At 37.6% G+C, this 27507-nt stretch overlaps 1 protein-coding gene across 1 annotated transcript; it reads right to left on the bottom strand.

Annotated features, from left to right (window-relative positions):
• Positions 1 to 267: 267 nt before the first annotated feature.
• Positions 268 to 4663, bottom strand: LOC149005411 (cysteine-rich receptor-like protein kinase 25). The gene is made up of 7 exons (XM_089169219.1): positions 3552 to 4663; positions 3006 to 3155; positions 2749 to 2882; positions 2404 to 2614; positions 1843 to 2077; positions 1394 to 1547; positions 268 to 1239 (listed from the first exon to the last, which is right to left on the bottom strand). Exons 1-7 carry the CDS (start codon positions 4348 to 4350, stop codon positions 928 to 930), a joined length of 1995 nt encoding a protein of 664 aa, XP_089025345.1. The 5' UTR covers positions 4351 to 4663; the 3' UTR covers positions 268 to 927.
• Between the last annotated feature and the right edge of the window lie 22844 nt (positions 4664 to 27507).

The raw sequence follows: 27507 nt of genomic DNA, 5'->3' as shown, positions 1-27507 counted from the left end.
ACAAACGTCTTTTATTATGTCATCTTCTTCATTCCCTTTTTTTTTAATGATCAAAGCCTCAGTCAGATTCAAGGGTGTTTGCAAGACAAGCATATTTTGTTATGTTGTCTTCTTCATTCTTCTTTAGTTAATGAAGGCTCAATCAAATTTAAGGGGAGTTCGTGTTTCTGTGACTCCCAATAGAAGATTATTACGAAGAAGATGATATGTTGAAGAAAACAAAACAAGATTGAGGTTGCAGGGAAAAGTCTATTTGAAGGGAGGAGTTCAAAGAACTCCTGGAACCCTTCTTCCAAACTAAGAAACATAAACATCCAAAATTATGAAGCAATTCCATCACTTCATTGTAGTTAGATCCGACAGTACTGGGTTTGAAGTTACAAATCCTGCTACTTCAACTATTCAATGGTGTAAAGACATGTCATAGAATATCTGATCCGGTGAAAGCTTCAAATAAGAATCCAATATTCTTATTGCAATAAATATTTATATGAATCCTCTTCCCTGATGCATAGATCAAATGCACTCACTCGATCTTAGATTCAGCTTGTGTCTTTAAATGAGAAACTTTTTCATACGAAAACCAAAGCCAAACGTTCCAGCCCTCGAAAGCATTCATCAAGGGCTGCTTAACCAATTCTCAACATAATATTACAAAAGAAAGCAGACAAGAAATTAATACCTACCCTAGGTACAATCATCCCCTGGTATAGATATCCATAATTTTAGGTATTTTCCACTAATATCAAATTTCAAAGTAAATGGTTGGTCTGAACTACTTAAGTTGTAGTTCAAAAGGGAGTTGAGGGGGGAGGAGCTTAACAGAACTCTATAAGGAATAAACAAACATGTACCTATGAATAGAATGGAATGCACTCAATTAAGTAACGCAAAACACCTTGTAAGCATGTTCTTCATCCACCAACACTATCGACCAGATAAATCAGTAATAGTCAATTCATTCGTCAACTTTGATGCTGACTCATTGTCTGCGAAAGGTTCAAGTAGCAGTACTTCACCATTTGATAAAAAGGCTGGTGGTGAAGGCAATGCCAGAGACGTAGAGTAGCTATTGAGCATGAGGACAACAGAGGCCATCGTTGGTCTGTCAGGCACATTTTCTGCAACACATAATAGTGCAATGTGGATGCATCTAACCACATCAGACTTAGGACAATTTCCTCCCAAAGTTGGATCCATTAGTGCCAAGGCCGTACCATTCCTCCAATTTCTCCATGCCTACAACAACCCATCAATTTGCAAAACAATCAAGGATGAAGATTCATAAAACTCACTAGAAAAGGGACGTGGAAGGATCATATCGATCCTTTTAGTTTGGAGTTCAGTCCAGCATCTTAAGACCATGCGCAAGGAAAGTAAAATTCCTACTTACACAGCTAAGAAGGTCCTCAGTGAGCTCCGGTGATTGATTGAAGCTTCTATTTCTCTGACCACTTATAATCTCTAGAAGTAAGACTCCAAAACTATACACATCTGTCTTAACTGAGAATAGCCCATGCATCACGTACTCTGGCGCCATATATCCACTGCATTGCATAACAGTATAACCAGTGGCTTAGTTGGAGGATGATTTAATTTTTAAAACTATTTTTTCCTTTCATTTAGATGTCATGTTGGTCCAAAAATTGAATATATTATACAAAGTAAATCAACTGTCTTGAGTGAGAAATAGAAATAACATAAATTTCTCATTGGTGATAGATAATAAACGGTTGGGGGGGGGAGTTATTTTTCTTCACCATTTGCAGTTCACTTCTAATCAAATCGATCATAAAAAGATAAGCATTAGTGAAATTTATGAATTCATAAGCTCGAACTTACTATGTTCCTACAATCCTGCTAGTGGCTTCAGTTTGATCCACTACGAACAACCTTGCCATGCCAAAGTCTGCAATTTTTGCATTCATCTCCTCATCTAACAATATATTGCTAGCTTTTAGATCTCTGTGAATAATTCTAAGTCGAGAATCCTCATGAAGATAAAGAAGCCCTCGTGCAATCCCCTCAATAATTTTGTAACGTTTCTCCCAATCCAATTGAGAGCGCCCACTTTGATCTACATATGAAGGGTCCCAAGAAGTATCAAGTTAATAATCAAATCTGTTGATCAAATGCAACTAATGCAAAATAAAAAGCAGCAAAACTATAACGTCTTCTTTTTTTAGACAATTATAGAACAATAACATTATGATGCTTCATGGTTAGTAGATAGGTGGAAGATTGTAATTCACAGGTAAATTTGAAATTTTGAGGTATTTCCATCCAAGAAAGAACATTAATTTCTAATAGACATTCTACTTTACTCATAAATGTGAAGGTATATCCTTTTAGCTAGGTGCTCCAAAATAATCAAGTTCAAGGAATGGAGGAAGAGAGACAAACCAAAAATGAAGTGATCAAGACTTGTATTTGGCAAGAATTCATAGATAAGCAGCTTTTCCTCTCCTTTTAAACAGAATCCAAGGAGCCTAACAAGATTCCTGTGCTGCAACTTGGCCACTAATGTAACCTCATTCTTAAATTCCAAGTCACCCTGTACTGAATTTTTTGCGAGCCTCTTCACAGCAACTATTTGTCCATCCAAAAGCTCACCCTGAGTGTATAATTAAATGAGAAGATACAAATATGCAAATTTAATCAATGAGAATATAGATTAGCCTTTTATTTGTAACTCAAACACCACATACTGAAAGTAGCATATCTAATGGTAAGACAAAGACTCAACACCTTGTAAACAGCTCCAAATCCTCCTTGTCCAAGCTTATTCTCATCAGAGAAGTCGTTTGTGGCAGCTCTTATTGTATCAAAGTTGAATTGTAAGGAGTCATCACCCATTAAAATCTCATCCTGAGGAGCTTCATCTGCAAACAATAAATGTATATCAAACATGTAAATACTTCCTCAACAAATATACATAAACACTTAATAGGTTTGAATGAATTGTTAGATTTTCAAAATGAATCTCTACTGTCATGGTTTCTTACCTTCAATTGTGTGCTTCAGCTTTCTCTGTCGAGAACACAGGCAAAGGAAATATATAATTAGAATTGCTGCAACTGCTACAACAACAGCAGCAACAACAACAATAACGATAATAGTAGATGAATTGCTCCCTTTGTCTATGCTCCCTTCGTCTGCATAAAACATAAGTAGGAATATATGCATAAGCCAAAAGGATCGATATCTAATTTTTTTGTTCAGATTGAAGATTAGGTTAATTTATTACTATGCTTGGCATAAAACTCGGAAATAATCTCAACTTATGCATGCCTGAGATGTTAACAACCCTGAAACTTCTTAAAAAGCATACTTGTAGATTATTCCCAGCAGAAAATATGACTATTTGGTCTACCAATCAACAGGGGATTGCAATAAGTTGAGAACTGTTAACATGTATCACCAAGGTCAAGGTCATGAATAAAGACTGAATGAAAACTTGAATTTTGCTGTTCTAGTCATATAGAGAAATCAAATGATGCTTGGTTTCAGATATTTTATGTGCAAATTACTAAATGAATATGTAACTGTACCTTGTGTGACATTTGGGCTTGTTGTTGCAGGTACAGTTGGGCTTGTTGGTGTTTGATAGAAAGCGTCGTTGATCTCATACCTTGCAGAACAACTGGGTCTAAGAACCCTTGTACTTTGCCTCCTGGCCCCATGACAACATGTTGAAATAACATCTAAAACCCAAACCAAGCATCTCCTGCAATTGGCCTCAGGTAAATCAGGTGTACACTGCACTAGCCCGTATATCGTCTGAAGGCTTGTAACTGTTGTCTTATTAGCTGCATACTTCAGTGAAGATGATCCAGATGCAGCAGTATTTACAAGACCATCTAGCAGAACCCCCAATGCCTGATCAACCTGAGCCGAGTTTGAAGCATTTTTTGTACTCCACAGAGTATAAGAGGGAGTATCTTCCCTTTTTGAGAATATAGACCGATTTGAGTAACGTAACATACACACCTCAGCCCATAGTATGGCCTCTTTCTCAGTAGGACAACGTTGTGAGAGATCATCCTTGGCTTTTTGAACACACAAACTACAGGTTTGTGTAGTAACATCACCTCTACATAGAAAAATACCATAAACTTTGTTGGAACCCTCACCGATGGTGGTGTTATAGAATCCAGAATCATTTGTGGCATTAGAGGTTAGAGAAGAAAGGAGAAGATTAAGGTTTGTTGCATATGCACTATTGGCAGTGTAATTGTCTGATAAACAGAAGTGGTAAGTATATTGATATTGTGCAGTGCAGTATCTCAACAGAAGCAGAGAGAAAAGAAATAAGAGCAACACTCTCGCGCAATGCATTCTTGTGCCCATATGGAGCTTCTTCAGAAAAGAAATAAGGGCAACACTCTCGCGCAATGCATTCTTGTGCCCAAATGGAGCTGTTTTCTTCTTCTTCTTCTTCTTCTTCTTCTTCTTCTTCTTCTTCTTCTCCTCCTCCTCCTTGCTTTTCTGTCTATAAGAACAAGTAATTGCAGACAATTCTTTTGACTTTGTGGGGTGTTTTCAACTTGTACAGTTCGATAGTCTTACTAAATGGACCGACGTCCAGATACGTTGTAAATAAGAAATCTGTGGACTACTCTGTTTTTTTAAATGAATGCAATGAACCGCCTAAACAAAGGAAAACAAAACCGTGGCTTTAAAATAGGAGAGTGGGACTTTAATTTGCAGCAGTCGCAGCTGACGGCTGGCTGCTGCCAACACCTCGCACTATTTGAAAATCAAATGGTGGAGGTTATTTATAAATATTATTTTTACATTTTAAAGATTTAAAGTTTATTAATCCACAAAATCCCACTCCTCACTTACTCGACTCCTAAATTTAGGGCTGTAAAGGAATTGGATTGAGTTCGGATACACCCCTATCCGAATTCGATCCGATAACCGACGGATATTTTTAAAGGGTATCCGAATTAGAATCCGAGAATTTATTAGATATCCGATTATCATCCTATTCGCGAAAATATCCGATTCCTGGTTACCATTATCTAAGTTCCGGTGACTGCGATATGAAGAATCTGAGTTTAGGTGAAGTGGTGAAAACCATCGGCCATTTTCAATGTATTAAAAGAGGATCTAACAAAGGAAGAATGTTGGCTTTCAGGGCTAACACATCAAGCAATGTCAAACCACCTCGGCCATTTAAGATGAATTCAAAGACAAACAGAGCTACGTTCTTACCGGCGTTGTAAGAAGTACAAGAGCCCAATGAAACAGGAGAACAATAAGGGTCTTATGAAGAATCATCAATATACTTACCGAGTATCCACTCTCAAGCAGATCAGGTGTTTCGCATTTCAGAGAAAAGCCGCCATCTAGCCATCGTGAGCGATGGAGTCTCAAATAAGGCTTTCCACTTTTCGGATAAAAAATTTTTGCCACAGGTTGCTATTACTTGCTGGTTGCCGTTGCTTACTGTTACTTATAGTCTGTTGCTGTAGTTGATGGCAAATACATTTTAGGGTTTTGCAGTTTCAATTCTTCGCAAGTTTAAAAGAGTGAAGGAGACTTAATCCCGCATCTAGTTAAACAATGTCAAAAAAGGTTGCTAGGAAAAATTGTTATTTAAACATTTTTATAAAATAAAACCGACAAAAGCATGTGATGCCTCTGCAAAGTCATTCGTCATTATCTGAAAATATTAATTTTTTAAACTTAATCCATGTTGGAAGATGTAACAATTGACAACTGATTATTTAAAAATCCTCAAAATGCGCAAAAGTGGTAAAAACGTTTTGAATATTCAAAATCATGTTTGTTAATTAAACTTATTAAAAAATATATATTTATTTTAAACAGATAAAATACTATCCGGATAATATCTGAATTCGAATTCGTTTAGTTATTTGGATGGATAAGGATACTTATCAGTTAAAAAAAATTAGATTCGAGCACTCTTAAACAAATACGGAGGTAAATTTCGATTATCCATTTACAGATGTTCCTAAATCCTATTTCATTTAGCTCGCTCGATTTCTCATTTAATTTGAAAATTTTAGCTTGTTGCCGTCTTGGTCAAGGAATAAATTTAAAGATGAATAAACATTTTCAGCAGATATGCTTGTGTTTTTTTGGTAGAACATGAATAGTAGCATAATTTAGAAATTATATTTCTTTTTGCAATTTTCTAATTAAAATCACGCACTTGCTGCTTTTACCTTCGATCTTGCAGGATTTTAAGAGTCGGCTATCCCCGGATTTAAAAACCTTGAGAAACCAGGAAAGCCGGGAATGGTGTTTCAGTTGGTTTGTTGTCGTTATATGATTTTGGTGGGATTTTGAACCGAAATGCAGAAGCGAGAGAGGGGGGAATGAAGAAAGAGATGCAAGGTCTCCAACACCTTCAGTAGCAATTGGCAGCTCAAATCCACCGTAATTAGCTCTATAATGCCGGTATGCTCAGGGTCTTGCCTATCTTCATCCATTTGGTGGGGATCTGAGCTGGAAAAATGAAATAGGGAGTTATAGGAATCGAGTAAATGAGGGGTCTGACATTGTAAATTAGGATACTTTAAAGGGATAATTACTATTGGCCCCCTGTACTTTGATTTTATTACTAATGTATCCCTTGTACTTTTCAAAATTACAAATTCAACCTTCAACTTTGTCTATAATTACTATTGCTCCCCTACCGTTAAATTCCGTTAGTTAACTAATGATGTGGCATTTTTATATTTTCTCAAAAACCCAAAAATACCCTTATACTTATCTTTTTACTTATGTATCCTTTTGTCAAGTTACAGTAGTACCCTTAATTAACTGTGGACAAAAAAGTAACTATAATCCGTTTTGTTCTAAAAAAAAAAAAAAAAAAAACTAAATAAAGAAAGATTGAATAAAACTCAATAAAAACCGAAGAGAAAGGAAAATCGAATTCAACTCAAATTGAAAACTGAATATCATCTAAATTTTTTCAAAATAAATGAAATTTAGTGAAGGTGGGAAACCAAATTGGATTTGGATTTTGCTCATTTCTTTAATTCAACATAAATGAAGTTTAGTGAAGGTGGGAAACCAAATCGAATTTGGATTTTGCTCATTTCTTTAATTCAAAATAAATGAAGTTTAGTGAAGGTGGGAAACCAAATCGGATTTGGATTTGCCCATTTCATTAATTCAAAATAAATGAACTTTAGGATAAAATTGACATTTAATCTGGTTTTATAAATGGGGTAGCATCGTCTTTTGATTTCTTAATTTTAATGAAGGGCAAATTAGACATTGCATATTCAAACTTAACGGCAACTTAACACCGTTATAAGGAAGGGGGCAATAGTAATTTCGTAAAGACCAGGGTTTTATTAGTAATAAAATCAAACTACAGGGGGCAACAATAATTATCCCTACTTTAAACCCTTAAAATGTAAAAATAAAATATAATATTTATAAATAAATCCTGCCATTTGATTATCAATCGTTCGACATTATTTTAATTACGTGGCGCGATCAACACCATTGGCAGCAGACAACAACTGTTGGAAATAAAAATCCGAGCATAGTCTGCTAATGGAGAAGTAGTAGGATGGGTAGGAACCTGACTTCTTACTGGAGAGGTCATGGGTTCAACTCCTACCGGCGACATTAGTAATATCCCTATCCCTATATATAAAAAACACCTTTGTACCCAAAAAAATCCGAATATAGTGTGGATTATCTCCCCAAATGGGCTTCTCCAACGGTTTTATAATCACAAATATTGGGCAACCCACAATTAAAAAAATAAAAAATTTTAAGTAGGACGCATCACTAGTACCCTATGATTCCGGATCATCTCCTCAAAACGCTATTAACCACGAATTACAGAGGGGCCCAGAGTAAGGGTAATGGGGTTTATTTTTAAAAAAAATTTTTTTATTTTTTACTTAATTGGACCTACATAATTTGTGGTTATAAGGCTATCAAGAAAGCACAGAGTGCTCCCTGAGAAAGCTCACTCTCAAGCAAGGTGAGCCCGATAAATATGTGGGCCAATATGAGCATGTTGGGACATCAAACTTTTTCATTTTAGGGAATGAGAAATTTCATTTGTGTGGTCCTATGTGTAGTGCATGCACAACCTAATTCCGGTTTCTTTCTCTTAAAAAATTATCAACTCAACTTATTGAAACCAAAAGCAAAAGATATGCATAGGAGGGAAAGAGAATCACTAGAATATAATTATCATTCAAAATCTATAAAGAACGAACCGATGAAGTGTAGTTGTTGAAATTTCAAAAAGGGTCAAACGAAAAGTAATTCTTTGAGGACATCAGACTTTCTCATTTTTTGGAATGAGAAATTTCATTTGTGTGGTCCTATGTCTAGTGCATGCTATACATACACAACCTAATTCCGATTTCTTTCTCTTAAAAATTATCAACTCAATTTGTTGAAACCAAAAGCAAAAGATATGCATAGAGTGGGAAAGAGAATCACTAGAATATAATTATCACTCAAAACTTATAAAGAACCGATGAACTGTAGCTGTTGAAATTTCAAAAAGGGTCAAACGAAAAGTAATTCTCTGAATATAGCCATAGAAAACATCGTACCCTGTGCCCCCCCCCCCCTCCTATATTCTGTGGTTGAAAGATGTCGGGAAGCACTTTGTGCTCTTTGTCAAGGAAGACGATCCAGACTCGTGTAGTTTACCCCAAAGAAAATTACACATTGTAATTGCTACATGTAATAAAGGTGAAATCTCATATGGTATTCAATTTGAGAGATCTTATTCAATCTAAGAGATCTTAACTAGCAAAAATTAAATGGTTGAGTTCCACATTTCCCCTTCTATATGCTACCTCTATTGGAATTGGGGAGATGATAACCTTGTCTAATTTCTCTTGAAGGAGAAAAGTACTAGAGGGGAGATATTAATAACTACCAAATCATCACTCTAATCTTTCCAAATAAAGTGGAAAAAGCACAATTCATTGAGGGTGACAATCTGTGAGCAAAAGTGAAGGGCTTTATATGGATGCAATCATTGAAAAGAGGAACGCAACGTGATAGGTCAGTGGTTGACTGTGGCTGATACACAACAAGAAAATTAATGGAGTTGGAGTAGATCAGCCACAGTTTCCCGCAGCTCAAGGAGCTTCGGCTGCTTCTTATTTCAATCGTCTTGCTCTCTTTTTTTTTTTTGGTATGAAGTTAATCCATTCAACTAGAGGGAAAAACACGTGGGGACACAACTACGGTCGTCCAACCACGGAGTGGAAATAGGCCAACATGTCTCTTCCGAGATAGACATGGCCACCTTTGCTAGACTATCGGCCGTTACATTGGCCTCTCTAGGAACAAAAGAGAAAAAACACAAAGCGAAATTGGCTGCAAGGAGCCAAATATCTGAGATCACCGCTTGAGAAGTCAAAGGGGACGGCTTGGAGGGTACTTTGAGAATTGACACCAGCTCCAAATTATCAGATTCTATAGCTACATGACTTAGTCCCAACTCAAGAGCAGCTTTGATCCCTTCTCTTATAGCCAAGGCTTCACCATCAAAGATTTCTGCAAACTGTAGAGGAATAGATTTCACTAGTAAGGGAGTGCCTCTCTCATCTCTTATAGCAATCCCAAGGCTTGATTTGCCGTTGCTTCTATTCCTGGCTGCATCAGTGTTCAACTTAAAGAATCCGCTTTGTGGAGGACTCCAAGTTGTTGCTCTATGTTGCTGGTGTTGACTGTGTCTGCTATCTTCCTTCACTACACTACTATTCATAAATTCCTGGGCGAAACGATTTGCTTTCACAATAACATCACATGGACTAGCACTACCTTTGCCAAAAATTATGTCATTGTGAGCCAACCAAATGTGCCATAGTGTAAAGGAAGCTAAACATTCTAGCTTTTGTCCTTCCTTCTTGTCGTTTCCATGAAAAAATTCCATTGCCCTATCCATTCAGCTAGTGTCATGCTTAAATTGTGGCCAAAATGGGCTGATAAAGGACCTCCAAACCATACAGCTCGTGCAAAGTGAGAGTGAAGAAAAATGTGATCTACAGATTCTACCTCCTTTCCACAACAAGTGCAGCTAGGATCAATAGGAATGTGATGATGATGCAAACCTTTTCCACAAGCAACTCCATTTGCCACAACTCTCCAAATGAAACTTTTTATTTTGGGAAGTGTATAACAGCCCCATATCTTCTTCCACACCTCTTTGGAAACCTCTGACCAAGCATCTTGTCTTGATGACGTTGGTTGTAGCCTCTCCTCCCTATCATGTCCATTCATTAGAAGGTGATAAGCAGACTTAACTGAAAAAATACCTCTTTTTTCTTCTGCCCAAACCAGCTTGTCTTCACTTGGAAAAATTGGAAGATGAATGCTCAATATAGCTGCAGCAACATCTAGTTCAAATGTGCTCTCAACAATGTCTCTTTTCCAAGTTCTATCTATTGGGTGTATGAGCTGTTCCACATTTTGAATTTGATAACCAGCAGCAGTAAGAGGCCTTCATGTTCAAGTTCGTTGAATTCCGGGTTTCCACCTCGATTCCCAAACCTTCACTTTGTCTCCTTTCCCTATTGTCCATTGTAATCCCTTCTCAATCACCTTCCTCCCTTCAAGAATGCTTCGCCACCCCCAAGAAGGATTACTTCCCAATCTTGCTTCAAAGAAGGACGAATGAGGATAATAAATCGCCTTCATCACTCTTCCAAATAAAGATTGGGGCTCTTGCAGTAATCTCCATGCAACTTTGGAGAGCAAAGCTCTATTGTGTAGTGCGGGGTCCCTTAGTCCAAGGCCACCATTTTCCTTAGAATGAGTCAATTTTCTCCATGACAACCAATGGATGCATTTTTTCCCTTCACCACCTCCCCAATAAAATTCTGCCGCCATTCTTTTGTCTTCTTATGGTGCGTTTTCAGGAAGTTTGAAGTGTTAGGCAGCGTAGTTTGATGCTGGCAATGCTGAAGCTTTTAATAAGATTTCCTTACTAGCAAAAGAAAGTAAGCTTTTGGCCCATCCACCAATCTTACCTGTTGTTTTATCATTCAAATCATTAAAAACTTCAGTTTTCTTCCCTCCTATGATGGCAGGTAGACCAAGATACTTTGATGGTCCATCTCCATATGGAAACTTAAGAACACGTGAGAACCATCTTTTCACTTTTGGGGGGGGGGTGTTGGGGTTGAAACAAATAGATGATTTGTTGTTGTTTATAGATTGCAGCTTAATCTTCTCAGAAGTGGGAGTACAAGGGGTTCATAATATCAAAGCTCTATTGGAGGAATACTGCAAAGCATCTGTTTCAAAGTTATATTTTCCAAACATGGCAAGTGTATAAGGGATGAATATAGAACTGATGTGTTTTGAATATGACTCATGCTTTACATTGTGTTGTCAACGAACACAGAGGTCCCATTCCCTAGTAAGCAAGCGGGGGTTCAGGGAGGTCGCTCCTATGGGGTGTGGGGGCAACGTCCCCACACCCTATAGAGGGTCCATGTTTCTGGAGCCTCGGAGTTTCTTTACAGTTTGGGCTTGGGCCATGAATAGCCGTGGTTTAGGGTTTCTAAGCGTTTATATATATTCTCTTGTAACATAACATTGTAAGTTGTTGTTTTCAAGAATATAGTGGAAAACACAATACTGAACGTAGCTTCTCATTGAAGTGAACCAAGGTAAAATCCGTGTCTCCTCCTTCCTTGTTTTCTATTTGATTGTGTGTGATTGATCGCTCAAATCCTAATAACGTGGGATCTTCATAAATTCCTAAGGATCTCATGGATGTCATCATCATAAAGGAATCGAAGGAAAAGGAAATTGCAATCTCCAATTCATGTGGTTGACCGAAAAATATCTCCAATTCATCTGTAGTTTTTCCTGAAGGAGAAGGAAGTTGCAATCTCTGGGTCTCTCAACCTTTCCAATTCTCTCCTTTCCCCTTTCCGCCTCACTACCTCAAAATCATAAGTTAATTCTCTCTTTATTATAACATGTTATTTCAAAAAAATTCAAAATTGACAAGAATATAAAAGTTGAACTAATACTCATTATGGTTTTTATATATGAAGGTAGCATTATCTTTTTTCACTTTTTAAATCTAATGAAAGCAAAATAGATATTACATATTCAATCTTAACAGCCACTTAACACAATTAGAGGTGAGAAGAGCAACAGTAATTTCATAAAAAGAATAAAATTTAATTAATAATTAAGTTATAGTACAAAGGACAAGAACAATTATCTCTAAATACTCAGGATGAAAGGTTGGACGGTCGTGACATATTTTGCATATCACGAAGAATAGGATGGAATTGGCCAAAAAGGCCTCAAGGTTATTCTTCGAAACCCTAGTATATGTTTGGTGACATTTTCCATTATGAGAGACATGTTCTTCTGCAAAACTATTTTTATATGTTTATTGTGTTGAGAGACCCTTTTTTTGTCTGAAAATGGTTATTTGATAAACCTACTATGAAAATATTTACAAAACATTACTAGAACAATTAGTGTTTGAAAAACTCATTCTAAAAATAGAAAAAGAACACCTATAAAACATGTTTTAAATGTCATTCATCAATAACACTAAATTGCTTTTAAAACTGTCACAACTGGTTTTTTTTTTTTTTTTGGGGTAGAAACCCTCAGAACTAGATCAATCATATAAAATCTTTCAGTAGTCAATCGAGGTTTTATGCAAAATAATAAACTACATATTTTAGATATAACATAAAAATTGTTCTCATTCCAACGTGTCAAATGTTTTTAAATGTTTTTCATCTCAACTCACATGCCCCCATTAAATGGGGTCTTCTACCTACAAGCAATGAAGTAACTTTCTTTCTTCTTCTTCTTCTTCTTCTTTTCTTTTTCTTTCTTTCTTCTTCTTCTTCTTCTTCTTCTTCTTCTTCTTTTTTTTTTTTTTTTTTTTTTTTTTTTTTTTTAAATCTCTCTAAAATTCATCCGGATCAGCTTGCGCACACCTCGATTACATCTTTAGAGGGAGCTTTATCGTCCACAAGGGTTGAACCCAAAACATCTCCACTGAGAATAAGAGTGTTAATTTGCAGCCCGAACTGTTAAAATCGAATCGAACAGGCCCGTTATAGCCCGAACCGGCCTGAACCGAACCTTAATGGGATGTGTTTGGGCTGAGGGTGGCAGAACCCGCACCAACCACGAACCCAAACCACAACCCATTATAACTCGTTTTACAACCCGTTATAAATTTAACATTAAATATTATTTGAATCATCATATTACCACTAGGTAGTTGGTATAGACTATCAAAAAAATTGAACATAAATTCAAAGATCAAATAGTCATTCTACTACTTATAAGAGACAATTAGAAGGATTAAGTATGAATGTCCAAATGAATGTGCAAAGTTTGTTTAAATTAAGTAAATATTTATCAAGTATGAGAATGCTGATAAGTATGATTATATTTTTCGAGAGGTATTTATTTTGCATATCAACTAAATACCAACCCAAAAAAGAGACAGATTTCATAGAAGGGGAAAAAAATCAACATTCTCTCAAAACAAGAACCCAATTTCAAGACAATCAATCATAGCACAAGTTAATAATTCAAAAGGGCTTTTTGTTTGAAGATTTGTTTTAGGACTATCCGGTGGAGCTTAAAAAATGAGCTTGCAATTTCTATATTACTACTTATTATTTGAGTTCTTGATTTCTATAAGGTGGGTGGGATTTCTACAACATGGAATGACTTTTCATTTTTTAATGAAAATTGATCAATAGCAATTTTGTTTTCCATAGAATTTTGGTTCTTGTTGTAGGATGTTGGACTATTTATTTTTATTCTTTTTCTTGCATACCAAGAATTATTAGCCCAAACTGTTAGTCAACTCGAATATAGATCGTTAGCCCAAACCGTTAGTTAGCCCAAGCCCAAACCGCACCAAACCCAAACCGGCCTGAAACCGTTATTTTGCTAACGGGCCGTGTTTGGGCTTAGTGTCTTTTAGCCCGAAACCACCCCAAACCGCACTGTTGACATCCCTAACTGAGAGTATAGAGCTTTGTTCAATCTTGATTTTTGCTACTATTCACATTAGGCTTCAACCTCAGCCTTTTTCTGTAAGCCAAATGTATTTTGCCAACTGATAGCCGTTAGGTTCCCGATAAGTATAATCTACACGTAATTAGAGAAGACACCTACCACACCAAACAACCCCAGCCAAAAAACACTTGCAACAATTAGCTTCTATCCCTAAGAGAGTAGCCCTTAGAGCTATAGTAGTAATCCATCGATGAAGCAAAGGGGATGGGAATGCATCAACCCTAATGGTTTGCGTTAGGTTAGCTATCAACATTAAGTTAGCTATTATATGTAGAGTCCAAAAAGTAGCGACAGGTTTAGGTAAAAGATATGGTAAAGCTGGGTGGTTACTCCAGATTTCTCCCACTTCCAATCCCTGTTCCTTCGCAATCTTTAATCCTGCTTGTAGCCCGACAAATGTCGCTTCCAATGTATCTTCAATATTCATCTTGCCAAAATTGATACACGTAATATGTCCATCTACTACGATCCCCATGCTCCATCCAGCTATTTTCATCCGTTTGTTAAAAATCCCTACACACATTAACACAATATTGGATTTAGTTGGTATAATGGGCATATATGTTCTTCTACGTAAATAGATATTATCATATCATCAAAAGAGGCATCAGATGGATTCTCAGGGTTCTCATTCGTATGTCGATGTAACTTTGGATCTACAATCCATCTATTAACACGAGAGAGTACCGATAATGCGTCTAGCATTTTTTGTGGAAAAACTTTACTATTTCTTTCATGCCATATAAAATAGCTCGTGAGAATGAACACAAAGAAGATCCATGTGGCCGTAGGCTTATCCATTTGACGTTGAATATTTTGACACCTACGCAAAATTGAGGTGTCGTTCCAATATTCCGTTCTTAGGCCTAACAGCCTGACCGCATGAATTATCTTTGTCCAGTCACACGATATCAAGACATGCCAGATAGTTTCTACCCCCTTACCACACAAAACACAGTCAGGTTGGATATTAGTCCATTGACTAAGTTTAGCTCTAACAGGTAAACCACCATTCAACACTCGCCAAAAGAAGACTTTAAATTTAGGATGAATCAGTAGTTTCCACATGAAATTCCACCATGTCATTGCATGATTCATCTGTGGTGAAGATCGCGACTCCATTAAAATGTGGAGAGCTAATTTGACCGAAAAATCCCCATTCGGGGACAGTCGAGATACCCAAACATCTTTTTTGGTCCAACAAAGTCAATGACAAATTTAAAATAGGGTCGGGGTTAGAAGAGTTTGAGGAAATCTCCCTGTCAATCATTTGGAGGTCATTGAATACTAGAAACCGTGACCTGCCTTTGCCATTTGGAAAAATCTTGAGCATTTGACAGCCTTGCTTCTTGCTGTGGTAGCCAGGGGTCAAACCAAAAAGAAGTCTGCACTCCGTTTCCTACCCTTCGACTCACCATTGTTTTTAGTTGTGGGAGTATACTTGAGATGCTATTCCAAGTCCACAACCCTCTTTTCTTCATCACTTGGGGTAAAAAATTGAGCAGTTTTGAAGTATCTGGTTCTCAGAATTTTGACCCACAATGTCTGTGGTTGATTGATCATTCACCAACCTTGTTTAAGTAATAGGGCTGCATTATAATCATCCATTTTCTTAAATCCCAGTCCGCCCTTTTCTTTAGGTTGATAGAATTTTTCCCAAGGTATCATATTTAGTTGTCTATGCTTCCCCGAACTCCCATTCCAAAATCTTCTGCAAATCCTATCAATTTTTGTGCATATATTTTTGGGGTATCTGACACATTGCATTTGATACAATGCCATTGAATGAATTGCATACTACATTAGAATTTTCCTTCTTGCAAATGATAGGTTATTTTCCTTCCAACATGCCATCTTCTTAGGCATCTGGTCTAGCACAGATTGTAGTAGCCGTGTTTTTCCTTTTCCCACCAGCAATGTTGTTCCCAAGTAGGAAGTTTCCTTCTTGATCTTCGTCACCCTTAAAATGTTTAGCAGCATATTTTTGTCTTCTCTTGATACATTCTTGCTAAAATAGGCACTGCTTTAATCAAAGTTAATTTCTTGGCCCGTCAAGTCTGAGAAAAGTTCCAATACAGCTTTCAAAGCATGTATTTCTTCTATCTCAGCTTTACAGAAAAGAAACGTGTCATCTGCAAAATAGAGATGTGAAATTTCTAGTGCCCCTCATCCCACTTTTATTCCACTGAGTAGGTTTAGATTCATGTACTCATCAAGTAAGCGAGATAAAACCTCCATAATTGAAAAAAAAAAAAAAAAAAAAAAAAAAAAGGACTCAAGGGGCATCCTTGTCGTAATCTTCTCGATCTAGAAAACCAATAATAAGGGGACCCATTCAGCTCTATTGAAAAGGTAGGTGAAGAAATGAGAGCTTTGATGAGATTGCTTCATTTTTCATCAAACCCAAGAAAATTAAAGAGTTTTATAATAATATCCCTATCAGCTTTATCATAAGCTTTGGACATATCCTGCTTCAAAGCTAAAAAACCATTCTTGGTTCGAAAATTTTTCATATAATGAAAAATCTCATAGGCAATGATGACATTGTCAGTGATTTGTCGATTGGCCACAAATGCCCCTTGGTTTGGGAAAATAAAACTAGGAAGAAGGGGTTTCAGTATTTTGGCCAAAATTTTTGCAATAATTTTATAGGACACATTACACAAACTTATGGGCCTAAAGTCTGACACCTCCTTGGGCTCATCCTTTTTAGGGATAAAACATAACAAAGTATGGTTAACTCAAAGGGGTAGGCTTTCATTAAGGAAGAAGGATGTGACAAAACTAACCACCTCATTTTGAATTAACCCCCAAAACTTATGAAAGAAAAACGCATTAAACCCATCCATCCCTAGAGCCTTTAAAGGTCCAAGAGAGAAGACATCATTTCTTACCTCCTGAAGATCTGGGATTGTTGAGAGACCCCCAAAGGGCCCGTCAAGGGGTGGAAAGAGGCATTTCACAAATTCAGGATCCAAAGGATTTGAGGGCTAGTAAAATTTTCTCATATAATTAGCAAAAACTCCCGCAATTTCCCTTGGATTGGAATGAAGCTTGCCATTATCTTTAATAGTCTCCACCCTTCTTCTGTAGATATTTATTTTGCAAGACAAATGATAGAATTTCATATTTCGGTCCCCATCAAAGATGTACTTACCTCTCGATTTCTAAAACCAAAACATTTCTTCAACTTTTAGTGCCCAATCCAGCATTTGTTTCTTTTGATTGATGAATTGCCAATCCGAGTTCCTCTCGTTCTCCAACACCTCAATTTCCAACGAAGTTCTATGAAACAAACTATCAACTCTACTAAAAATAGAGTTATTCCAATGTCGTAGAAAACGTGATAAATTTGCCAACTGCAAGGGTAAAAAGGTATAGAAGTTTCCTTCCCACGTAGTCTAGAGGTCAGAAAAGAATTTGGGATGGGAAAACCAAGAATTTTGAAATTGGAAAAGTTTCCGGTTAGGGATTTGTTTTCCATGTTTCTAGGATTAACAGGTTGTGGTAAGATCCTGTTGCTGGTAATTTGGTAACTCTAGGATTTGGAAAGCTACCAACCCATAACGGAGAGGAAAGGACTCTATCAAGCTTTTCTCTAACAAGATTTGGTGAAGCTTGTCTATTAGTCCACGTGAACGTACCACTCGGAGCCACCCACTCAATCAATTGTTCATCTTGGATGATCTTTTTCAACGTTGAATGAGCTTTTGAGGGTTTGAAGTGACCACCTAGCTTATCTTTTGCATCCAAAAGTTCATTGAAATCCCCCATTAGGACAAAGGGTTCCTGAATATTTTGTAACAAGGGTGCTAACAAATCCCAAAAAATTTTCCGTTTCTAGTAATGTGAAGGAGCATAAATGAAGCCAATCACCACCAAACAATCTCCCAACATGAAGCAGATAATAATGATTGAGGGGATGGAATAAATCACGTGGGTGTGGAGACCTATCATAGCTAATACTACCAAGCCCCCCTTTAACTCTTTGGATCCGCAACTATCTTCATTTTTAACCAAATAATAGCCCTCAAAAAGCTCCTTTTTTTTCCATGAACAAAGAACTGTTGATCTTGACACTTGGTTTCGCACAAGAAAACTAGACTAGGATTGTGTTTCTTGATAATTTTCCCTAAACAGCATTGCGTAAAATTTCCATTAACGACCCTGACATTCCAAGCAAGAATCTTCATCAAAACACCAAGATAATACAAATCAAGAAGAAGATGCCAAGCCTTAGTCACCTGCTTCCATCCCCACTCTCCCCAAGAGAAACACATTGATCATAAACAGAAAAGTTTAAAGTAGATAAAGAATAAGAACATAAAAGGTGAAACAGTGAATAGATTACACCAACCCCTAAACTTATAAAAAACAGTCATTCAATTAAAGCTAGAAAGAGGACAACACAAACACATCAAGCAAAGAACCTATTTCTGGAAACAGGATGAAGCCTACGCAACCAACTCATCAGAATTGCAAGTATATAAATGAAAAGAACAATGCAGAAATCGAAAAACTTAGAGTATTTGTGGTATGAGAAAACATGGGGGATGCCAACTGCTGGTTCTACCACCATATTCTGAAACACAACCTGAGGAGCTTGTTGATTCGGAGCCATTTGCTATATTGGTACAACATGGTGAGGGCTACGGAGGTAACGGGCCTCCATGGATCCCCAAGCAATCTAGAACAACGTGTTGGGATCCATGGATTCCAGCATCAGAGAATCAAAGAACAAGTTGAAGCGGTCTAGTGGTTGTTGTAACAACCCCTATATTTCTAACTCGAGAACCCGAAGGTCTAGTTGGATGAATTTGTGGAGTGTCCAGATTGAAGTCTATGATCCATACCCTGAACCCATGGATCTGGATCCTTTATCTGAAGAGCCTGCCTTTGTTGGATTTTGGAATTCTGGAAGTCAAGTGTTGTTCGGAGATGTCCGGAATGAAGGTAAGATCTCCCCCATCTCTTCTTTAGGGCTAGGTTGGCCTTGGGTATCAACCCCCTAGCAAAAGCACCCTTGTATGGAAAATTACATGGGGGAGGTTGCTAGTGGCGGTCGATCAAACCAAGTGACCGCCTGGAGCGACTGCCCGGTCTGTTTTCGGGAATTTTACCCTATTTTGCCCCCTGACTTCTATAAAAGGCAACCCTCGTCTAAGTAACGAATATTTTATTCGTGGTTGCTAAATTTGGAGGTTAGACGGCTGCGGGGAAGTTCCGAAAGAGACTCTGGAGTGCTGGCAGTGACTTGGAGATCGGTCCTTTCCTGCTCTGACTCTCTGGCGTGAGGTAATGAATTAATCCTTTGTTCTTTACTCTCTTTGTCTGTTAAATTAGTGTTAACCCATCCCCTCGTCTTTGTGGTTACCCCCTTGGATCTTTTTAACTCTCTTTTTAATCTACTTGAGATGAATTAACCATAAACGAAACCCTGTTTTCATGAGAAGGTTAATCCAGTCAAGGGGAGAGTTCTGGGTAATCTATTGATGGTAATGGTTAGTTTCCCTCACCCTTTTTGGCTTAGGGAGTATTAGATTCGAGACTTAGGTCAAGATTACTTGAAATCCGGATTGAAAATGAGTAATTAGAGGCTTGAGTTTCGGATTGAAACTCACTGTTTTTGGGGCGGTCACTAGTGGCCGTCGCTCAACCTAAGCGACCGGCCCAAGCGACCGGCTGGTAAACAGAGACCAAATGGTTTTTGGTTCTAATTCAAATTGATTCATTTAACTTATATGTTACTGTAACCTATAGGTAATCACTGTTTGAAAGAAAAGTCATATAATAATTATCGGATTTCATTTTACGGACAATCTTACTTATATGCAGGTAAGGACAATTCATCCTATCTCTTGAATAGACTTATAATATGTTATCTAGTGTATATTTGAAATCATATTTCTTTATATATGCTGTTGTTTATATGTCTTATATAGAAATCATATTACTTTACTGTTGTTTGTCTTACTTATATACATATTGTGTTGATTATGAATGTTATATATTGATGGTAGTCGGTATATGGTTATGATGGATGAGGTATCTATTTTGGGATATCTTAGCGAGGGATATCAGAAGGCTGTGGAATGGGGCACATGCCTGTTGATGTCTCCAACACTGTCTTTACTATTTGATGGCATTATTTATGTAGAATCTAGAATTGCATGGTTAGGTACCCCACATGCTACTACCCTTTCGGTAGGGGGATTGAAACCGAGTGATCCGTAATGACAGTGTGGTGACATTGTGGTCCACTGTTAGTCATATAAATGGTAGAGTTGCATATGTTAGGGTTGGGCTCATGGATGACCAAGGATCGGACCGGGTGTCGTGAGGAATCATGAGAGCATCCGCCCCAATAATATGTGGATGGCCATAGGGTTAAGGAGTGGAGTCCAACAACGGTAGCCAGTCCATGAGGATTCTCTCTCCTAGGTTGCGAAGGATACTGAACCGAGTTGGTTGGTGCCATAGGGGATGTATCTGGACTTCATGTAGACATGTAACCAGTATGACCTTGCATTGGATCAGAAACCTCGACATGCGCCAGTACTCATTACCAATGGTCGTGGTAAGAGAGTGTTGACTTAACCCCCAGCCATGGAATTGAGAGCCAGGTGTGGACTTTTCCCTTTTTCCCAGGATCCCTACAGAGGTAGCCAGTCCTTGCCGGATCAGAGTGATGAGACTTACCCAAAGGAGGGCTGGTGTATAACTTAAAGCATGTCAACTATTAGAGACTTGCATAGTTAGAAATCATAGTATCATTCATATGTTGCATTCATTCATATTATTTATGTATCTTGACATTTGTTGGATAATTGATGGGATTTGTGATTGTTTCTTACTGAGTTCTCTAGAACTCACGTCTTTATTTTGTATTGTTTATTAGCCTGCACAGAAGAAGGAACTTTACAGGAAGATGGATTGGTTTCCTATGAAGGAACCATCCCGTATGAAGAAGATGTGGCACCGTCAGTGGGAGATGGAAATAGCATGTGCGGGAGCTCCTGCAGCTGCATGGAGTGCGCTTATCGCACCTATTGATGATCAAAGAGGGAAGGTGGTCAGAAAGTTCGCTCGGCGAATAGAGTTGAATTGGAGAACACCTTACCTTGAGATCCATGAAAAACACTTTTTAGATTTAGAAAAGGAAACTGGGAAGAAATTGATATAACTTTTTGTTTACTTCCGCGGAATCATTATCCATTTTATTCATTATTTCTTTCCTTTATTATTGTTATTGGAGTATTTGGACTCCTGTAATTCATTTAATTCAGTTATTGAATAGTCTTTGCTCTTGATTATCTTTATTTGTCTTAAATATTGTTGATAGACTAAAACCTTGGATCTTGTGATGGATCGCACCCACGGGTTGTCGGGCGGGTAACCGAGTCCGGCGGGTGGGATGTGACAGTTGTAGTTGCATGAAATCAGGAGAAGTTCTTCGGCGTTTGCGAATGGGGGAAACCGGAACAATTGGTTGATCATCCACCCAATCTCCATACGAGAACCTTCATCAAATAGTGTTTGAGTTACTACATCATTTTCATCATGTTTATCCTGTACATCTTGTTCATCAGTTTGGGTCTTGGCGTCACGAGTTGAATTCTTGTAGTTCATTTCCATCTTGTTCATCTTCTCATCTTTAAGACAATCACATTTAGACACCAGTGTTACAGACTGTGTTTAAAGAATGAATAGTTACCTTCTCCAACTGCTCCATTCGATTTAAAATCAATTGTTGCTTTTCTTACAACTGTGTGCCCACATCCTCCGTTTTTTCCTCCCTTTCTTCTTGCTTCCCATCAGCATCTAGCAAGAAGAAAGGGAAGAAAAAATGGAACCGTTTAATTCTTTTTTTTTTAGTCCATTTTTCAACCACAAGGATGATGACCCCGATGATCCCAGTTAAGCAAACATGTGGATCACTCAATGTGAGGGCACAACCATAACTCTTTTGCCCATGCTCCAGCCTCTCTAGGACCTAATAGTTTGTTGTGGAGTCATATTGAAACCTGACACCAAGGTTCTATGATTGCTAGAACCAAGAAGGTATGATACCCAATTGTTTCTTCTTCTAGTGAACTGAAGGTGCATATTGCCAATTAAATTTGAACATGTTGTGGGGAAGGTCATTTTTCTAGACCGACCCCAGTCCTTCAACGATCCTGGTTCTCCTTAGCTTCCTGATGACAAATCAAAGGTGAGAGTGGGCCGCCTCTGAGGACGGGAAGCCACCTCCAATGATTAAGTCAATCTTAATGAAGAAGTGAAGAATCAACACTAGCTGAATGAATGCTGGGAGTAAAAGAAGGAATGTTTCTCAAGGAGTTAAGGAGGAGAGTAATGGCTGGAGAGCTACATGCTTATACCTGAGGACCTTGCCTTTATTTATAACAAACCTGTAACCTTGTTACCCATGATAGTCGACTGACTCTTCATCATGGGTTCAACGGCGGAGATGGCTTCTGAAGTTTGGAGACATCACCTTCTGACGATTGCAAGCCCAGGGCTGCAACGAATACTTTTATAATGGGGGGGGGTCTCCTCAAGTATCGGCTTGATTATCACCTTAGTTCATGGATGAGGAGACAAAAAGTGGTGTCACAGTCTTTACAACAGTCTTAGGGCGAATGTTGGGCTCCTCAGCTGTCCCTTATCACGGCACGGGCTTTGAGACATTAATTGCTGAAATTAATGCTATGTGGCATTACAAACAAGGAGATATCAAGGATCCCCTAAAGGCTGCTGCCCCCTCTGAAAAGCCATGGAGTGCCTGGACTTGTCAGCGAGCTTCTCCAACGTCACCTTTCGTTCGATCTAGAAGTCTCCTGTCCCAGCTGGCGAGCAATATCTCCTTGGGCTGTTGAACCGCCGGCCGGTTCTTGCTCGAACCGTTCTCATTTGATGGTTTGCTCTAGGCTATCCATAACAAAACACTAGGATGAAAATTTGGATATTAAAAAGATAGCCTCTCTTGATTTCTAAACAAAATAAATTTTAAAACACTAAAGTACATAAACCAGAATATGATGTAATTCTTAAACTACCATTCTTTCCGATACAATTTGAGATAATTCTGCATTTACATCACCAAAAGCAATTAGAATTAATGTCAATAAATGATTGTTATATCCATTATGGTTCAGACCGCTAAACTGGAATAGACCATTTAAATCGGTCCAAGGGTTCAAGCTTGGTCTGGTATGGTTCATGAGATGATTCTTGGCTAGGCATTTCTCGAGGGGATGCTTGCTAAGAAGTGGATATTATGGTGTCACCCAGTTGTCATGTTGGGACTTCTCAACAAAAGTAACGTTGAGAGAGGATCCAACATATTTGCGTTCTAACGTCAATCGTCGCATTAATTTCAGCATTGAATGCATGGAGAATCTTTAAATGCCCAATACCACTAAAGAAGCTTCTTATTCGCTCAAGCCACCCTCTAGAGGCCATCTTGACCCTCCAGTTGAAATAAAGAGATCATAAGGTTGGGGAGCATCCACTCACCTCAGAGGTATGGACCTACTATATATCACGTCCCCTATTATCAAAAAAAAAAAAAAAAAAACGGAGAGAGAGAGACTTTTGATCTCCAGCGATTACTCTTCTGCAACTACTCCAAAATACATTCTCTTCCTGGTCTTCTTGGATATTTATTCTTCTAAAGGAGGACCCTAGTTTCTTCATTTACTAACTAAATCATTAGAGGTAGCTTCCCGTCCTCAAAGGCGGCCCACACTCACCCTAGTTTTGGCATTAGGAACCAGGTTCGGACCAAGAGTGAACCAAGGGGACTTTAGTACTCTTTTGAAACAACAATAATATAACATTGCAAATGCCGACTATAGCCATTAGTAGATCAGCATTACTCTATCCTCTTCTCTTCTCTCCAACCAAAAACTAAGAAATTCTCTGTCACAAAACAACAATGGAAAATGGACAAGTCTCCCAGATCAGGTTGCTTTCATGTTGGGTAGATAGATATAGTTTTGATCAATGACATGATCAACAATGCAGGTTGAGTCCTCCATAAATTGGGCTTTTCATTTGCTGCTGTTCATTTGCAAAAACAAAGAAGAAATTGGTTTAATCCGCACTATCATTGAGTAGCAGTCGAAACTCAAACAAAACAACTCATTCATTTTCCCAATACGTTAGCATACTATTCCACGTCAAAGTCAGTAGAACTTGGAGGTGGCATCCTTGCTCCATTGCTCACCTAGTTGCTGCAAAATCTCATAAACCAATATATCACAACATCTTGTGATGACTCTCATCACCTGCACCAAAGGAAAGCAAATTAACGATAAATAAGCTCATCCACTTGAACCCCATATTTGAGAAGTTGTTTCAAACAACTTTAAACTAATCTCATCCATCCCAATTTAGAATAGTTATAAAGCAAAGTATTCTATGGGACCAAATCTCTATTAGGCATTCCATCAAACACTTCCTTAGCATTTTTTGTTCAGCCACATTTGTTCATTCCAAAAAGATTAGTGCCAACAAAAACAGCCAAAATATGCTTACCAAGTCAAACTAACAATTTCTTTTGTCGTTAACACTACTAAGCTAACAATCTGTAAGTTATCGTTCAATCCAAACTTCATTCACATGTAACTTCCAACTAGGGGTATAAATGAATAACCGAAATTTACTTCTGATTTCTCATCTGCATTCATTTAAGGATATCCAAATTCTTCCAATAAAATTATATGATTAAGTTACTTATTATGATACATTTTCTTAGTTTTATACATTTTTTTACCTATGATATGCGACTATTTTTCTAGATTTTCTACTAAAATAGCTACCAAAGCTGTTAAATTCTTAAGTTTCAAACCTAACCCTGATAATAAAATGATAAAGATATAAAAAGGAAGTCAAAATTTGTATTCAATCTGTATTTATGCCCATTTAGAAGAATCTACTTTAAAAAATAATTATCTAATTATCATCCAAATTCGACTGAATCCGTCCAAAGACCGATAGGATATTATCTGAATCCGTCCGAATATAATAGGATGTGGATACGGTATTATCCGATCCGAATCCAGGCCGTTTACACAGTTCCAACTCTTTCATGCCTTAATAAGAATTTTTATTTATTTATTTATTTAAAATCTCCATTACCTCAAGTGTTCTCAACACTAATTTTACCAAATGGTCAAAATTGTGCTCAAGCCACCATTCTTTAATAAAACTAAAAAACGACTATTGCAAAGAATAACAACAACAACAACAACAACAACAACAATAAGCCTTGTCCCAACTAAATGGGGTCGGCTACATGGATTCTTGCCCTCCAATCAGTTCTATTCGAGGTCATGCTAGATACAAGGCCTAAGCTATACATATCATTTCTCACCACTTCTCCTAAGGTTATCGTAGGTCTACCCCTAGCTCTTCTAGTTCCTTCAATATGGATCATATCACTTCTCCGTATAGGAGCATTTATAAGTCTCCGTTGAACGTGGTCGTGCCACCTCAAACGACTTTCTCTAAGCTTATCACTTATGGGAGCAACTCCCAGACCAACTCTAATATGATCGTTTCTTATCTTATCCATCCTAGTTTTGCCACTCATCCATCTTAGCATCCTCATTTCTGCTACACTGAGTTTATCTATATGATTCTTTTTAACAGTCCAACACTCTGCACCATACATCATAGCTGGTCGAACAGCGATCCTATAAAATTTTCCTTTAAGCTTTAATGGAATACGCCAATCACATAAGACCCCGGACGCACCTCTCCACTTCATCCACCCTATTTTAATTCTTTGGGAAACCTCATCTTCTAAATCACCTCTTTTACTTATGATTGAACCTAGGTACCTAAAACAATCACTCTAAGGAATCTCTTTATCGTCAAGTATCACCACCTCATCATCTGCCCAATCATGACTAAAGTTACAAACTAAATATTCTGTCTTCGATCTACTACGTTTAAAGCCTTTTGATTCCAAAGCTAATCTCCATGATTCTAATTTGGTATTAATCCCCACTTGGGTTTCATCAATCAACACAATATCATCCGCAAAAAGCATACACCAAGGGACCTCATCTTGAATGTCTTTGGTTAATTCATCCATTACTAGTGCAAATAGATATGGGCTTAAAGTTGACCTTTGATGTAGCCCAACTGTTATCGGGAATTCATTACTTTGTCCCCCCACTGTTCTAACACTAGTCACCGAACCATCATACATATCCTTAACTATATTTATATATTTACTTGCAACACTTCTTTTCTCTAGTACTTGCCAAATTAATGCTCTAGGGACTCTATCATAAGCTTTTTCTAAGTCAATAAATACCATATGAAGATCTTTCCTACATTCTCTATACCTTTCCATAAGTCTCCTAATTAAGTAAATAGCCTCCGTTGTAGATCTTCCCGGCATAAACCCAAATTGGTTCTCCGTAACTGTAGTTAAGTGTCTCAAACAGGTTTCAACTATTCTCTCCCATAATTTCACCATATGACTCATCAATTTAATGCCCCTATAGTTATTACAACTTTGAATATCTCCTTTATTTTTGTAAATTGGAACCACAACACTTCTCCTCCAATCATCTGGCATTTTTCCTGTACTCATAATATTATTCAACAACTTAGTCAACCAAACTAGTCCATGGGTTCCTAAGCTCTTCCATACTTCAATTGGGATTTCATCAGGACATTGTGTCTTGCCGAGTTTCATCCTCCTTAAAGCTTCTTTTACTTCGGACATCGAAATTCGACGTATATAAGTTCGGACATTGGTGCCTTGGTGAAAAGTGTAATTGTCCGAAACATAAGTGCTTGAAGAATGCTCATTTAGTAAACTAGAGAAATAGGTTTCCCATCTTTTTTTAATATCCTCCTCACAAACTAATACTTTACCATCTCTATTTTTAATACATCTAACATGGTCAAGATCTCTACTCTTCATATCCCTCATCTTAGCTATTTTTTAAATAGATTTTCCTCCTTCCTTTGTGCCCAACTTATTGTATAACTCTTCATACTTCCTTTCCCTTGCTTTTCCCGCAATTTTCTTAGCTTCATTTCTATCCAACATATACCTTTGAAGATCCTCAACATCCTTAGTTCTTTGCCATGTCTTAAAACTAGCTTTTTTTTTATTCCTAATGGCAGGTTGAACCTCACTATCCCACCACCACGTCTTTCTATAAGAAAGGATCTTTCCTTTTGATTTACCTAGAACATCTTTAACCACCTTCTTAATAAACATAGCCATCTCATTCCACATTGCATTGGTATCCCATTTAAAATCTCATTTTCCTTGTTTGACTACTTCATTAACGAAGGATTTAGAGTACTCTCCTTTTAAATTCCACCATCTTATTCTGGGATAGTACTTTACCTTGGACCTTTTATGTGTTCTTGTGACTAAGCACATATCCAAGACCACAAGTCTATGTTATGCAGTTA

Source organism: Hakea prostrata, chromosome 9, assembly GCF_041222555.1.
Source record: "Hakea prostrata isolate BN-2017 chromosome 9, UWA_Hpros_2, whole genome shotgun sequence".
Lineage (NCBI taxonomy): Eukaryota > Viridiplantae > Streptophyta > Magnoliopsida > Proteales > Proteaceae > Hakea > Hakea prostrata.
Note: the sequence above shows the minus strand (reverse complement) of the source record. Positions and strands in the feature narration are given on the sequence as shown.